The following is a 16549-nucleotide window of genomic DNA, read 5'->3' on the forward strand; positions in this document are numbered from 1 at the left end:
TGCAGCGAAGGTTCACCAGACTGATTCCCAAGATGGCGGGACTGACATATCAAGAAAGACTGGATCAACTGGGCTTGTATTCACTGGAGTTCAGAAGAATGAGAGGGGACCTCATAGAAACGTTTAAAATTCTGACGGGTTTAGACAGATTAGATGCAGGAAGAATGTTTCCAATGTTGGGGAAGTCCAGAACCAGGGATCACAGTCTAAGGATAAGGGGTAAGCCATTTAGGACCGAGATGAGAAGAAACTTCTTCACCCAGAGAGTGGTGAACCTGTGGAATTCTCTACCACAGAAAGTTGTTGAGGCCAATTCACTAAATATATTCAAAAAGGAGTTAGATGTAGTCCTTACTACTAGGGGGATCAAGGGGTACGGCGAGAAAGCAGGAATGGGGTACTGAAGTTGCATGTTCAGCCATGAACTCATTGAATGGCAATGCAGGCTTGAAGGGCCGAATGGCCTACTCCTGCACCTATTTTCTATGTTTCTATGTTTCTAAATAGCTTGCTGGCACTTGGGGATAGATTTTTCTGATCGCATCCCTACAGGCCCATAGCGGGAGTTATGCCTGCGTTCCCCCTTCACTCCGGCGCAATATCTTAGGTCAGAATTATTAGGTATTCATGTGGGGCTTCTGGTGGGATTCCCACCAACAAGCAGAAGACCACCTCAAGCCCACAGGAAGATTAAGGCAGTGCTGCAGTGGGATCATTGTTGCTGCACCAGAAGAGGGTGGAACACACAAAGGGAGCAGATGGCTCCAAAGATAGATCAAGTCATCCACTGAAAGCCTCTGCCAAGCCTGAGGCCTTTAGCAGGTAAGAGATCAAAGTGAGAGGAGGCTGCTACAAAGCACCTCTCCCTCTATTTGAGGCTGTTCCTGGCCCTACCTTGGGCCTAATGCCATGTTCCACAATGCACTCATGGGGGAGTGGCAGGAACGGGGCGGATGGGAGAGAAATAGGCTAAGAATCCAGCCCCCACCGGCAAGTGACTGGTGGAGAAGGAGTGGCCAGTGGTGGTCCCAGCAGCAGCAGCAGCAGGAGGAAGAATATTCGGATCTAGGTGGTGAGATGGGGGTCAGCCACTCTGTCCAGTTTCACCACTACCCCAGGCGATTATAGGTGGGATTGCAGAGGAAAATTCATCCTTTAGTATTAAGGATCACAGGGAAAGATTTGAGAAAACATTGTTTGTTCATTTCAACAAATTAGACTTTCTGGGACCATTGAAGATTATCTACAACGAGCTTCCAAAATAATCCAGATGTGTGTAGTCCACACCAGTCATTATCTGGTATACATTGGAACAGAGCAGCCCACAACTCATGTCTCAGAATATCAACAGAGAACAGCATTATTTACATTGTAGGCTGGAGAGTGAGGCATAAATTAATTTTTGTCAGAACTGCAGCATTATCTCCCTCGGAGGTTCAGCTAGTTTAGTCAGTGCGTTGGTAAGCTATACAGACCAGGAAGGTCAGAGGTTTCATCCCCGCGATGTGCTGAATTAGCTAATTTCAGCCAAGGATGCTCCACTGTTGGCTTCAGCTGGCCTACTGATGAGAAAAGCCAGTTATGATCGCTGCCCAGCACCCCCAGCTGGAATTGTGTGAGCATTGCTGTTTGGTCAGGGTTTGGGTTTGATACTCACGCTGGTTGAGTAGCCTAATGACGCTCAGGATCAAGGCTTACATAGAAAGAATGGCCATTTGGGCAAAATACCGCAGAATCATCTGTGCCAGGAAGATATGCAACAACAACACTTTGCACAGTGTCTCTTGTAGTGAAACATCCCGAGGCGTTTCACAGGAGTGTTATCAAACAAAATTTGACTCCGAGCCACATAAGATGATATCAGGTCAGATGATGAACAGCTTGGTCAAAGAATTTATTTCATATTTCAATAATCTCCACATCACATTATACCTCTACACTTCCTTTCCTTAAATACTGTCCATTGAAATCCCATTTCTTTATCTCACTGCCTTGTGCATTATTTCTCTTTAGACTTGTCCTTCAGTAACTGTTCTTTTAAAAAATATGTGTTTTCTCATCCAATTTGGTGCGTTCCTTTCTTGAAGTCACTGGGGTGGGTTTTCATCACCTTTTCCCCAAGGGAACAGACAATTACTATGGGGCAAAGATCAGTATAAAGGGGTACAGACCCAGCGATCATGATTTCTATGTTGCTCTAGGATATCCGGGGCTTTCCTGGGGGATGTCGGAACTTGTCCTGCATCTGCAGAAGGTGCATGCCAAACACGGGCATGCAAATGAGGCAGTGAGGGGCATTCCTGGTCTCCCACCTCTTTTCCCAGATTGCTCGCTGGCACACCACTTTATCAGAGAAACTGAATAACTTGTGGGGCAAAAAAGAATAGAATTTTATTTTTGTTTTCATTTTTGCGATTGTTTCTCGGTGTCACATTCTGTGAGATGAGCTATATTTATATTTGGTGTTGTCACGTGATCAGTAGAATTGCACCCACCATCTTCTTGTCCCTAATATTATTCAGAAGAATTGCATTTTAATATCCTTTTCAAAGCTGGCAGCCTGCCGGTGTGTAACAAAAAGCAAAGCAAATCAAGTGTGCTGCTGAAAATAGATGAATATAATCCAGCACTTGATAGAACAAAAGTTAGTCAAGGTATTTCAAAAGGACTGCACAAATGTGTTCATTTCAAAGCATTTTTAAAATATTCAGAATCTCAGATTCCCCGTCACTTGCATAGCTGCTATGGGCAGCAGAGGACTTAATTCTTTTAAAACTATACAATCGCTGACATGTACAATTTACAGCGAAAGGTCTGTCTGGCTCAGTGTTACTTTCTATTTGCCCTTTTTACTAAAAAAATCAAAACAACGGCGTAGAATAAGCAGGCCTGCGACTCAAATGACACTGACATCGCACAGGAACTGCAGCTGTGATGGTGCAGATATTGGTGAGGGCTGAAGACACTCCCTACCACGCTGCCCCTGACTGTCTCTGTATCATTGAGGTTGTTGTGTTCAATGACCTGCATGTTAAGCACTGAAGAACTGACTTCAAAATTCCCCTCACTGTAGACAATACATAATTAAAATCTAGTGTGTGCTGTCCTGATTTTGAACTGTACTATATTTTATTTCCAGTTTTGATCCCTCCCACCTCCACATAAGCTACAGTTCCACAGGTCCCGCAGGCACCAATATCTTAACCAAGTGACGTTATTCTTCATGTGTGAGCCTGTAATGTGAGTGTTGGCAGGCTATTCAACCACAAGGGGCTTTAAAGTTAGGACCCGGCATCCAATTTCAGCAAGGGTCACTGGATACTGATCGGGAATAGGAACCTTGGCTGATCTTCCCTTCTCCTTCTCAGGTCTGCAAACAGTGAGGCCAACTAACTAGGGATTGAACCTGGAACGTTGTGTATGGCTCTGTATCATGCTGAGTTATGTATTGTTCTGCTGAGCGGGTGCAGGGGAAGCATATTGAACAAGTTAAATGAGCAATTACTTTTAGTTTTAAGGTGCTGTGCTAGCCAATTCTTCAGTAACAGTAGGGACAACAGCAGGATGCAGATGACATGTTATTGCAGTAGCAGTGATTCAGTTAATCCACATACATCATTGCAAGTGGTTGGCGTTTGAAAAATTGGTTTGCTTTTAGCCTATGATTGGATGAATTAAAGTCTTGTGCATAAACAGTTGAGAGTGCGGAATGAGATCAAGGGAGAACGCTGTGCACGCATGTGTGTGTAAAAGAATGTAAATTAGAACCCACAGAGATGATTTATTCATTTCTAAGCATATTTTTTAAGCAGTAATATTTTAATTTATTCTGCAATACAAAGAATCCAAAGATGGTTTTACGTTTCAGTGCCATTTTGCTGCACCGATCCTCTTTCCTCTCTTCCCATTTACACTTGTACCTGGCACTGTTCACTGAAGTGGTGGTGGCTGCATCCACCAGCAGCACGCAGGCCCCACACAACAGTGAATCGTCCTGCCTCCAGAACACAGTCTTACAATCTGCAGCCACCAGTCAGAAAGCTGCATGTTTGCCATCGACTGCAGATTTAAATGTACAAGGACCGGATATTCTTTAGACCCGTTTTTAGGAGAGAAACGGGCGCTACAAATTGGCGATCACCGTGCCTGTGTAATGGGCACAATGAGGTCCAAATTCTACCCCAAAGTGTCAAGAGAGGGTGATATCAGATCTGATGAATCGCACAAGCCAATAGTTTACTAATGATTACCATCATCCTGCTAATGAATTTTGAGAATAGCTTTGAATTGACTGCAATGGCTCAAACTTCAAGGATAGATTCACAGTACACTTCAATGACTATTCAACTAAAGTCTTTTCATTTCCAGTAATTCTTTCCCCCAATCTATCATCAGTTATCCTTTCCATTTAATAAAAATAGGAAACTCTTTATACTCTTCTGTTGTTGTATAATCTTGTCAGGACTTTAGAAAAGCATGATGCATGCACATTCTTGGCGTTTATGAGCACTGAGGAGCGGCCAGGAAAGATGCTGGCAAGGTCTGAGGTCTACACCCAGCTTTAGTAGTAAGTGCATTATATGTTTGATCCATTGTGTGGGGAACGTGATAAACCAGGGACCTCCTGACTATGTTTATGTTTGTCTTTTTAGAACTAATTGTGCATAAAGTAGTGTGGCCTTAAAAGTGGTTCAGTTTTCAGTTGTATCTCAACAAATCGCCTAGCTTAGTTTCAGCTCAACTTCAAAGAGGGGTGCGCAATGGCCTTTGATGTGAGCATTTTTCAATGTCCTTTGTCCTGCTGTGTTCTGCCAGGCTGGAGAACAATAAAAGCCGGAGCCAGCGAAGTGATTCATCCCTACGTGGCAGAGCCAGTTGTGACGCAGGTCGTTGTGCTATCCAGTCTGTTGTTCTGTGCTCATTTATCAGAAATGTATAGACAAACCCAGGCAGGGAGCCGTACTGACCTTTCCTAAGCCACAGCTTTCACCAGCCGTCACAATAAATTAATATAATAGGTTTTGGATTTGTTCCTGGATTAATCTAAATTGGGAACAAAGACAGAGCTTGGGGAGTGGGTGAGGGGGGAAATCAAAGTTTCTCTAAACACACATTAAGATCAAGCCTGACCAGATGTGGACATCTTTCTCCACGTTAGTTTGGGTCAGCGAACTGAAACAATTTTCCCCCCCTCACTCTATTGATCATTTTAACATATACTTTAAACCCAGGGATCCTGGATCTGGCTATTATCTGAAATGACAGTTTAACAAATTTGGTCAAAGCAGCACCCTAACCTAACTGAAAGAGCTAATAAGAGTTCATTAGTGAAGGGTACAGAAAGCTTCCATTCTCCTCTACTGTTTTCAATTAATTAGATTTATTAATGGTCCCAATATATGATCTAGAACAAGTTTTGATGCTGGCACAGTGAGGGTTGATCATCTCTTTAAAAAATGGAAGCATCCTTTTTTTGTATCTTGTAAATTTTTTAAAACTAGCTTGCTGCCACCAGCCTCTGCTCAAAAACAACCCGACTACAACAGGATTCTACAGGTAAAACACACTAAACTTTTACCATGGACTAGTGAGTAAAGATAGCTCCTGATGTCGCACAAAGCCATGCAGCCCATGATGTCTCCGAGTTGGTGCCTGGCCTAAGCTGAGTTAGCTGTTCTCATCGGGGCAGCTCTCGAGGCACAGCAATTGGCTGCTGAGCCGGTGATTGAAAAATGATCCAAGTCTACACAGTCACCACAGCAATAAAATGTGGATAAATGGCTGTAACTACACTCCGTTACACTCGCACCTTTTACTTCATCATTGCCAGCGGGTTATTGTTAGACATTTATCATGGGAGCAAATTGACCGGTACTGAAAAGGCTCTGATGCCTGTACCATCAGGTCGTTGAAGTAATAGCAACCCGATATTTTTTCTCATTTGCTTAAAAAAAAACTCTCACCATTTTTTGAAGTGGAAATATCGATTAAACACAATTTATCTCAAGATTCTATTTTTGAAATTATATGCTGCTGGTGACTCAGGGCCCAAATTTGGCCCTCCGTTTTTTTCGGCGCACTCACGTGAGGTGCACTGACTTCCTACGCTCAAAACGGCGCCGAAAAGGTATCCCCGTATTCTCCCCACTCTGTCGACTGTCCTTGTGCTTGGTGCAGCGTGGCAATTCAATTAGGGGGCGGAGCTAGGGCCCTGCGCTCAAAAGAGTGCTGGCAGCTTAACCCATGCGCACTAGAGGTTTCGTGCATGCACAGTAGCTCCTCTGCAGCATGGGACCCAATGTCCCGCCCCTATCCCAGGCCAAGTGGCGTCACGCGAAAAGTCAGCAGTCCCTCGGAGGAGAAGTCAGCAGTCCCTCGGAGAGAGAAGTCAGCAGTCCCTTGAAGCCTCCGTGTTCTGCGAGCCCAGCCTGCTGTATGTTGTGTGTGGCCAGTTCCTTGTGCTCTCTCTCCCGCCCGGGCGTCCCAACCACCCGCACCTATCCCCAATAGAGTGGACTCTCACACCGGCAGGCCCGCTGACTTCCCGGGCCAAGTTATGAAGGTAGGACTTAGGTTTTATTTTTTGTTTTTTATTTATTTATTTATTATTTATTATTGATGGTTTTTATGCTTCTTGAATGTTGTTGTGAAGGTGTTTAGTGCTTTGTAAGGTCCTCTCCGCTTCCCTTCCCCCCTCTATCTCAGGCTACCTGCGCTGATTTCTTAACTCTCCGCAAGGGTTTTCTGTGCGGCCACAAGTGGCCACATACGCTGACCTACGTTAGTTTGGAGCAACTATTAGCTGTCCAAAGTGGCTTAAATGGCCAAAATAGGCGCAGGGGCTGGTAACGCCCCCTTTTGGAAAAAAAACGAAACTAAAAAAAATACTAACTAACTCACTTACACTGGCGCAAATTAAATGTGCAGAATGGGGATTTTAAGATACTCCAGAAAAATCAAGTTGCTCCAAAAAAAAAAGGAGGAACTCCTGGGCAAATTTGGGCCTGAAGTGAAGATTGCAGGCCCACTACAGTGATAATCTATTTACAAGCAGTCTGCTATTATAGTGCAGAGTTCAGAGGTGGCATTAACTAATTAGAATATTAGCTAATCTCATCAGGATCATTAACTGAGGTTTTACAATTAGTCTCAATGCCTCTGAAAATCAGCCAGGGTTCATAGTCCTGAAAATAAAAATAGAAAAAGCTGGAAGTACTTCAGGTCAGGGACATCTGTGGAAAGCTAGCAGTCCACGTTTCAGGTCTTAAACCCTTCCTCGGGACTACGAGATATAACAGATGCACAGCATTTAAAAAGGAGCACAACAAGCGAAGTGGGGTTGGGGAAAAAAAGAACACAAACACAGAGGAAAACAGATAGAATGATGTGAAGAGCTTGGATGGAGGACGAAATGGCAGATGTGATATTAGTCGGAGATATAATAGAAGAATCGAAGAAATAAAAAACGGGGGGGCGAAGTTTGCTTGCGCCCTGTTTGGGTTCGGTAACTGAGGCGAGGCGGGACTTCCTGCGCCTCACGCAATGTCGCGCGCTCCACTTCCCTTTGGGACAGCGCTACTCGGGCGGGGCTTCTCCGTGTAACGCTGACGCATTTCACCGCCTCTCCCCTTCCGTTAAAGGGAAGGGACGCTACGAACTCTGCAGCCATTTGAATGCCCCCACTGGACCACGAAGGCTAAGGGGTGCCGTGGCCAAGCCCGGCATCAGGACGGAGTGCCAGGCTGCACGATGGCGGGCCGGACCCCAGGCAAGGAGCGGCGAATGGCCCGACCGATGAGTTGGGAGAAAACAAAGACGGCGGCACGTGGCACAGTGCACCTCCCATTTAACAGAAGGGGAAAGGTGTTGGAAAGCATCAGCACTAAGTGGGGCGCTGGGCAATTTCTGCCGCAGGGCGGAAAGGGGTCACCGCGCAAGGCCAAAACAGTTTTGCTCCCTGTTAGGAGCCCTGAGGCACTAACGGGAGGTGCAGAACAGGGGAATATCGGCCCCTCAATACGAGAAGCAGAGAGTGTGTGAATAGCTAAAGGGACTGAGGTAGATAAGGAAGCATGAAGAACTGAGAGCACGGGGAGGCTCCACTGGCCCAAGTGTCTGGTGGAAGAAGAAGGAAGGAGGCAGGTTGACACCAAGGTTGAAGATCACCTCAATAGAAATTTTCCTTCACCCGATTGGGGGCGGTAATCCTCCGGGGCAGGGCCTTCATACGCTCGGTCCAGAAATCCCGCCTCCGACACAGAATTGGGCCGTACATCCCTTGAAGGAAGCGGCGCGCTGTCTCCGGCACATCGCTTCCTTTGAGGAGCGCTCCTGGGGCGGTAGCGACTGCTGAGTCTCGCTCGTGTGGAGCAGGCCAGCGCTACGCAGATTCTCCACGTAACGGTGATGTGCTACAATGCCCCTCCCCTTCCATTAAAGGGGAGGGCTGCTGCGCACTCTGCAGGCCCTTTGGTGGCCGTCACTGGGCCAACAGCCCGGCACCCAAAACAGTCGACGTGAGGGCCACCATTGTCGGGCTGACCCAAGAGTCAGCCGACAAATAAAGATTGCGGACCGGGGCACTAAAGACCTCCTCTTTAAGGGATGCCATGGAGGCGGTTGTCCGCCAGCTTCGTAACCCGTGAAGCTGGCATTGACATCTGCCCATGCCAGCCTCATGGCCCATGGGGCAATTTCTCAAGCAGGGCATTAAGGGGTCAGCATGGGGTGGCGAGGGGTCAGCGTGCATGGCGATGATGCCATCACCGGTTGCGCAACGGCCTAGGGAGCTAATCACGGGGCATGGCGCTGCCAGGACAGTGCTTGCCAAACCTCCGGGGCAATTTCCCGGGAGGTGGTAGCACCCCCTCCTCCGGGTGAAAATGCCATTGCGCCCCTTTAGTGCCCCCCGGAGGAACTAACGGGGCTATAAAAAGGGCCAATTTCACCCCTGTAGTGTTCCTACTGGAGGTGCCCACCCAAAATATGAACCCACTGCCCTCCCCATCACCAGAAACATCAGCACATCCATCCTGCATTGAAAGAGAATGGGAGTTTTAGTTGAGGTCTCAAGTTGTTAAAGCAAATGTTACGGCTAGGGGGATGGAAAGTGCGCATAGGAAAGATGAGGTGCTGTTATTCGAGCTTACATTGAGCTTCACTGGAACAATGTAGAAAGCCAAAGACAGAGAGGTGAGAGTGGGACGCAGACTTGAAAATCCAAACAGTGGGGAGCTCAGATTACCTCGGGTATCCCACGGGGTTCAGTTCTGGGGCCACTGCTGTTCACTGTATATATCAATGCTAAAATTAGTGCTAAAAAGGAAACTGGAAAGGGATATTGGTAAGATGGGGGAATGGCTTAAAAAGAGGCAAATGGAATTCAATGGAATTCAGATGTGAGGTGATGCATTTTGGTTAAAATAAAATAACAGCAATAATACTTTAAATGGAAGTTGACACAATGCTGTAGAAGAACAAGGAGATTTGGGGGTACATGTTCATGGAACATTAAAGGGAGCAGCTCAGATTGATAAGATTGTGAGAAAAGCTAACAGAAGCTACGTTTTACTTCAGGAGATATAGGGGTTGAACTTGCCCCTTCTGTTAAGGCCTCTGGCTGCCAGAAAGCGGCGGCCAGGGCTCGTCGCGGAATGGCCGCCGTTCGCGCAACTGCCCTCAAGCGTTTTGCCGGTGGTGACCATATCCACCCACTTCCGCCCCGCTGCTGCCGAAGCCGCCTAAGTCCCACTCCGGAAGCGAAATTCAGCTGAGAACGTCTTCCGGCTGCTGGCCGGTATCACCGACAGCTTGTTCTGTCGGTGCACTGTATTTGAAATGATGGTGCAGTCGCCATTAAAGGGGAGGGCGCACCGCCATGGCCAGCAACTTATTTTTTTGTGTCGGCCGACTGCCAGGTCAGCCCAACAAATATGCCCCTGGGTTCGGCCGGGCCACCAACAGGCAGCCGGACACCCCATCTTGGATGCCAGGCCGCTGGCCCGGCCGAAACCCTCCTTGGTGGCCCAGAAGACCGAACTAAAATAAACGCAGAGTTCGCAGTGGCCCCCTTTAACTGAAGAGGAGAGATGCTGTGACGCACCTGCACGATGAAGTCACCAGCCCGGCGCTGATGACTGACAGCAGCGGAGACTCCGTCCCATCCCCACTTCTGCCCCCATTATGACCAACATCCATCCCACTCGATAAAAAACAATGAAGAGCTGAATTTCACATTGGTATGTTTTCACAGCTTCAATTATTTTTGCCTCTAATTATCCCTCTTCTTCACGTGAAGGTGCTGATGTATGAGTGAATGTATAGGTAATGGCAGTCCTCATACCTGGCACGAGTAGCCGTTCTTCATGTGTGAGCCTTGGCAGTGAATGTTGTCAGACTATTTAACTATGGTGGGCATCGGCGTTGAGCTGCATCCTGCCCTCAGCCACCATTCACACACACTCACTTTCTAGCAAGAGTCACTGTCTAACAAACAGGAATAGGAACGTAACACAGTCCAGCAATCCTACAAGATTTTTTTTATTAGTGTTTAAAACAGTGGTCCCAGCTGAATCATTCCTTTACAGAAATATATCTATTACTGAATCATGTATGGTATCTAATCCAGGGATTAGATACCATACCATAGATACCATAGATGTCATAAAGTCTGAGATACTCAATTCATCTAAATCCATTTTGGCATATGCTGAAGATATTATGGTTCTGAGCATGCTTGACTCGAGTAGACCTTTGAGATCTTTGGGGCGAATTTTCTCTCCATTTCCGGTGCACTAAATGTACAGAAACAGCACAGGGGAAAAACAGAACTATTTTGCTTTTTAAAGGGCTTCTTGCCCCAAGTCTCCCCGTGGTTCAGCAGCTCACCCGCTAGCCACCTATCGAGTCGTCACGGGCTTCACTTGAAATGTCGAAGTGAGAGTCCATGGTAGAGCAGCACTGAGTTTCCTGGGATTGGAGCGCTGCTGTCCCCGAGGAAAGTTACACTGAATTCCATGAGGAGCAGCAGCTGTTCAAGGCGAAAGGGAAGAGTTTCTACAACAGAAGGGGCTAGTGGTCTTTAAATTCAGAATTCTGTTGGTACATTTTCTTTGCACATGCAGATGTTTCTCAAAGAGTCAGACCACCAGCAGGTTTTCAACCCCCCCCAATCCCCTGCCCAAAATCAGGGCTTTTCCAATGGGTACCAAATCTCCTGTTTCTTTTAGGTGCCATCTGAAGACCTGAATTGCAGGAGCTGGTTGGCTGCTCATGCTACAAAAGGCTTGTGGGACGGAGGTGTCCCTCATCTCATGTCAGTTTGCTGTCGTGCTCCTCCATTCCACTGGTGTAGTGCTACTAGGGGGCTGGCTGGAGGCCTGGTATGTGCTGCTGTCCTGAGAGTTGGCAGTATCATGCACATGTGACTCCTGGGTAGCTGTGTCCTCATCATCCTCTTCACTATCATCACCCTCCTCCTGTGCCACCTGTTGCTGTGGTGGATCTACAGGAAAGGAGCATAGAATTTAAGAATGGATAATCATTGCCCCCTTGGGATTAAGGAGATAGAGACATGGGATGGGGGGAGGTGGGGGGTTGTGTTTGCTTGATGCTTAGCAGTCATGCCAGTGCAACAGTTAGTAATTTCATGCCACAAAGATCCCATTGATCCTGCCATCTCCTACAGAAAGAGCTGAAAGTCTCCCAATGAGCTTCATGGCCTCCTTGAAGGGCTGAGATATTAAGGTTGGGGAACCGCCCCCCCCCCCCCCCCCCCCACCAGGTGCCCTGCCTGTGCCAATTTGTACTACAAGAAGATAAAGTGAATGAGGGCAAAGTTCACAGTTGAGAAGTACACCAAGTGCTAGGGCAAAGATGACGTGAGAGGTGGGGCTTGAGGCTGTTCAAATGGAGGGCGGGGTTTTATGTATGTAAGTAATTGCTGTGAAGTGAGCTGAGTAGACAATAGGGCAAGATGCCATGTTGGAGCCACCATTAACCAGAGAGCATTGTGAAGGGTTAGTTATTCAAGTGTTGCTTTATGAGGGTGAAGAGTCAGCTGGTGCTCCGGGTGGGGAAGGAAGAAAAGGGAGAAGTGTGCAGTGTGTTAACTTGCCTGCTCTGTTGAGGATGTGGCATTTCTTGTGGCATTGTCATGGGAGTGAGGGACTTGACTGCCAGGGCCAGGGCCAGCTCCTGCCAGGTGGCACAAGTGATATTTCTGGGTGAGGGTGGCACCCACACACAGGGATCTGTTTGACCTGCCTTCAATCGGCTACAGGTGTCAGCCTGGGCTCAGTGAGTAACACTCTCACCTCTGAGTCAGAAAGTCGGCGGTTCAAATCACACTCCAGTGTCGGCACATAATCCAGGCTGACACTTCAGTACAGTACTGAGGGAGTGCTGCACTCTCAAAGGTGCCACATTTCAGATGAGACGTTAAACTGTGGTCCCGACTGCTCTCTTAGGTGGACGTAAAAGATTCAATGACATTGTTTGAAGAAGAGCAGGGGAGTTCTCCCGGTGTCCTGGCCAATATTTTTCCCTCAACCAACATCACTGAAACAGATATCTGGTCATTATCACATTGCTATTTGTGGGACCTTGCTGTGTGCAAAATGGCTGCCGCGTTGTCCTACATTGTAACACTGACTATACTTCAAAAATGACTTTGTTGGTTGTAAAGCACATTGGAATGTCCTGAGATTGTGAAAGGCGCTTAATAAATTCAAGTTTGTTCCAGGTGGGTTTGGTGGTCTGAATAAGTGAAGTTGTGTATTCTTCATCTCTGGCTTGTTGCTGTGTCTCCTGCCCTTTGGATACAGATAGTGCTTGAGTGGTCATAATTTTGTACAAGTGGAATAAAAATATTCCGATGACAGGCAGTGAAGTTATCAGAAAGTGAAGTGAAAGAGCCAAACACTGTTTCTCTCTTATCTGTTTGTCCCCCAGTCTGCTGCTAAAGGGTGCAGGCCAAACTGACTTTTTAAAGGTGGCACCAAAGTTTCTAGATAGTTCAGCTACTTTATATATGTTTACACCAATGCCTTCACCAATGGAAATGCAAATGAGCAGATCCAGGAAACTCTCGAGGCCACTGACAGGTGCAACACATGCTTTAAACGGCAACAGCACTGTAACTCTGTTCAAGGAAATTCTCGAGCAACCACTCTTACATTGTAGATACATAAGTGCTATAATTGTATTTTTAAAGTTCTGCTGTTTCTGAACCCCTATTTGTAAATCTGATTAAGGGTGCATTTACACAGCAAATGTCACATCAGGGTTTTACTTCATACCAATGCTGTAAGTTATAGTGCAAACATTAGGGTGTGAACTGATACCAGAGTAAATCGAAGTTTACTCCTTGGAGAGGGAGTCATTTCAGAGCCTTAGCACCCGATTTATACTATACCTGTACCAGTTCGGAGTTAATTGCAAAACTAAAACAGCTTCAAACCAACCTAAGACACAATACTGAGTATGAAAGAATCGCTACATCTATTGTGGATTTTATGAGTTCCTAGTAAGCAAAGAGCTTCCACTAGCCCTACCTATGACCTGACATTACAGTAATCAACATGAAAGTGGTTCTGCACATTGACATGTTAAACTTCGAATGTGGAAATGTATTCTCTTATTGCTTTCAACACTCATAACTCAATATGAACAGACAAAGCATTCCTACAGTAGCATTTTGAAATGCTGCCAGACACAATAATAATGTTTTAGTAATAATGTATCTCTAATCGATGCAAACTGTGAAGGCTTTTTGGGTTATCAGGGAACATAAATTGATCCTGTGTGATGACTCTAGCAGCACAGTATAAACAAAACTGTATCTTCTATTGCAGGTCATTTCCTTGGCAACAACACTGTGATTGATGTCTTAAGACAGGGAGGATATGAAGTTGAGCACACCCCTGCAGGACAGCCATTTGAACTGTAAGTGTATTGTACAATTCCATGTTGTCTGCAGTACAGTTTCAGTGTATAACCAGGGCAAGTCATTTTTTGGTAGAGAAAGGAGTGGAAGCAGTTTATGCCGGTTTTCTGCCACCAGAGCTGCGGTTTATGCTTCTGTGGAGGTGGAAACACCAACTGGTCCCAGGTCTCTTTAGGTGGGGGTGGGCTGCAGATTCCAGTCAAGCAGCCCACGCTTCATTGGTGTCTGCATCGAAGTAAAAGCTTCCCCGACGTTGCCACAAATGAGAGCCATAGACTCAAGAGTCACAGCTGGCAGTCGATGGAAATCCTTGGAGACTGACCTCCAGGCCTGCACTGCACGTAAGTGTGCTGTTTCTCAGATGTCCTTCAGTCCACGTGAGTACCCATGGGTTCTGGCTCCCATGACTCCAAAGACATGGGACGCCTCTTTAGCCTTTGTTGGGAGTGTGATACATCCTGACCCACTCCTCTGACTGACTCGTGTTCTGTGAATCATCCAGTGCTACTTCCTTACTAACACCATGAAAGTCTTCCTGGGTGCAAATATCTGACCTGATGAATGGGATTGAAGAACAAAGTGATACAGTGGATGGGTTGAAGGGAATAGGGCCAGAGGAACATGTAGCAGGAGGTCTCTTTCTTTGATCTGCAGAAAAGCAGGGTACAAGATAAAAATGAATGAGCATTACCCCACTTGGGATTAAAGGGACTGAGAAAGGGATTGATGCTTGAGTTCAGTGTGGTGCTTTACAACAGTGACTGCACTCCAAAAGTACTTCATTGGCTGTTAAGCGCTTTGAGACATCCGGTGGTCGTGAAAGGCACTATATAAATCCAAGTCTTTCTTTCTTTACAGGGGGAACTGTGTTGGTGTTCAGTCACTAACCTGGTACTAGTATTATGCCCCCGACCTTGCCATCTCCCAAAAGTAGAGTGCTTCCCCATGAGTTCCATGGCCTGTTCCTCGTAGAGTGTCACGTGTTTCAGGTTGCGGTTACCCCTTCTAGTGGCCTGCCTCTCATGGCCATTGTGCACCACTTCCCTTGCAACAAGATTGATTAAATGATGTGAAAGCTAACAACTGAGGATTGTGTGCTAAGTGGAATGGGAGAGCTGAATCAAGAAGTGTAATTGTATCACTCTGTTCAGTGGAAGAAGAAATTTTACCATTATGCATATAAGTAATTGCTATGAGGAAAATGGATGGCCTAAGATCCTGGGTCAGAGCCCCTCTTAACTAGTACATTGTGAAGGGTTAGTTATACAGCTATTATTTTTTGAGGGTGTAGAGTGCGCTGGTGTCCAGCGTGCCAAGGAAGAAAAGAGGGAGTGGCAGATGTGCTGCCTTGCCTGCTCTGGTCAGGTCATTGAGTTTTCTCTGGAACTGGTCTGCAGTCCTGGGGGTGAGAGAGTTGCAGTGCATTTCCACCTCCCACTACGAGTGACATTTTGTGGCAGGTTTCCAGCACTCTCTTTCTCCTTTATTCTACTTCATCCAGCAGGACATGCAGGTCAGACTCGGTGGATTTGCGACATTCTCTGCTCAGTCTCTGAGTCAGGCCCTGCTGCACTCTTTGTTTGCCTCTGCCAGGTACTGCTGTGACATTGTTCTAAAGTGGCACAAAAACAGTTGTAAGACATTCAGTCAAGCAAGCTGACAGTCAACTTGAGCCATGCACTATTCTCCTTACCTGCTGCTCCCCTAGGCTGCTGCTACTATCTTCAACCAGAACTTTTTAAAGGCTCCAACGTAATTTCCAAATGCCCCAACCCATTACTCCCATTTCACACGAGAACCATTGTAAAAGTTATAGAGGGTGCAGAATTCTTAAACCACATTCAGGTGAACTTTTATAGCCAGTATGTAGCAAGCCCAAGCCTGGCTAAGGTGGCCATTAACAGATCCAGGCAGAGGGCAGTCAAGGGCGTCGTTCAGCCGACTGCCTGCCTCTCTTCCGTGGCTACATTCACACCAGAGTGTCCCTGGAGATGGAGCATGTGGTGTCCACCGGTACGCTCGCAAGACGTGGGCACCGGAGGGACTGGAGTGCATCATCACCCCCGGCAACCAAATTTTTATTTGGTCTAAGTTTCCATAAAAATTTAATTTGTTAATTTGATGGTTCTAGTGTCCTTGCCAAAAGGGGGCACTTGATTTAATGTTCTGCTAAAATAGTTATAGAGCTGTTGTCATGCGGTGTCCACCGGTACGCTCATGGCCTTTTGCAAGAGGTGGGCACTGGAGGGACTGGAGTGCATCATCACCTCTGGGAACCAAATTTTAATTTGATCTGCTAAGTTCCCTTAAAGTTTTATTGTTAATTTGTGGGTTCTAGTGTCCCTTTAATAGTGTCCTCGGCTAAATCTGTTAATTTAAAATAGTTGTAGCAAGCCCAACAAGAGAGAGGACTTGGACTTGGTTTTAGGAAATGAAGCTGGGCGGGTGGAAGGGTATCAGTGGGAGAGCATTTTCATGGTAGTGATCATAATTTAGTTAGATTTAGTGTAGTTATGGAAATGGACAAAGATCGAGCAGGAGTAAACGTTCTCAATTGGGGAAAGGCCAATTTTACTAAGCTGAGATGCGATTTAGCAAAAGTTG

General features: G+C 46.5%; 1 protein-coding gene across 1 annotated transcript in view; it reads left to right on the forward strand.

The window, feature by feature from the left end:
• The window catches only part of LOC139268098 (metalloprotease TIKI2-like), a 184360-nt gene that overhangs the window by 96844 nt on the left and 70967 nt on the right, over positions 1-16549 (forward strand). Inside the window, exon 2 of the mRNA XM_070886111.1 lies at positions 13854-13944. Coding sequence (XP_070742212.1) covers positions 13854-13944 — 91 coding nt within the window. The remainder of the gene's footprint in view (positions 1-13853; positions 13945-16549) is intronic.

Source organism: Pristiophorus japonicus, chromosome 8 (genome assembly GCF_044704955.1).
Source record: "Pristiophorus japonicus isolate sPriJap1 chromosome 8, sPriJap1.hap1, whole genome shotgun sequence".
Classification (NCBI taxonomy): Eukaryota; Metazoa; Chordata; class Chondrichthyes; family Pristiophoridae; genus Pristiophorus; species Pristiophorus japonicus.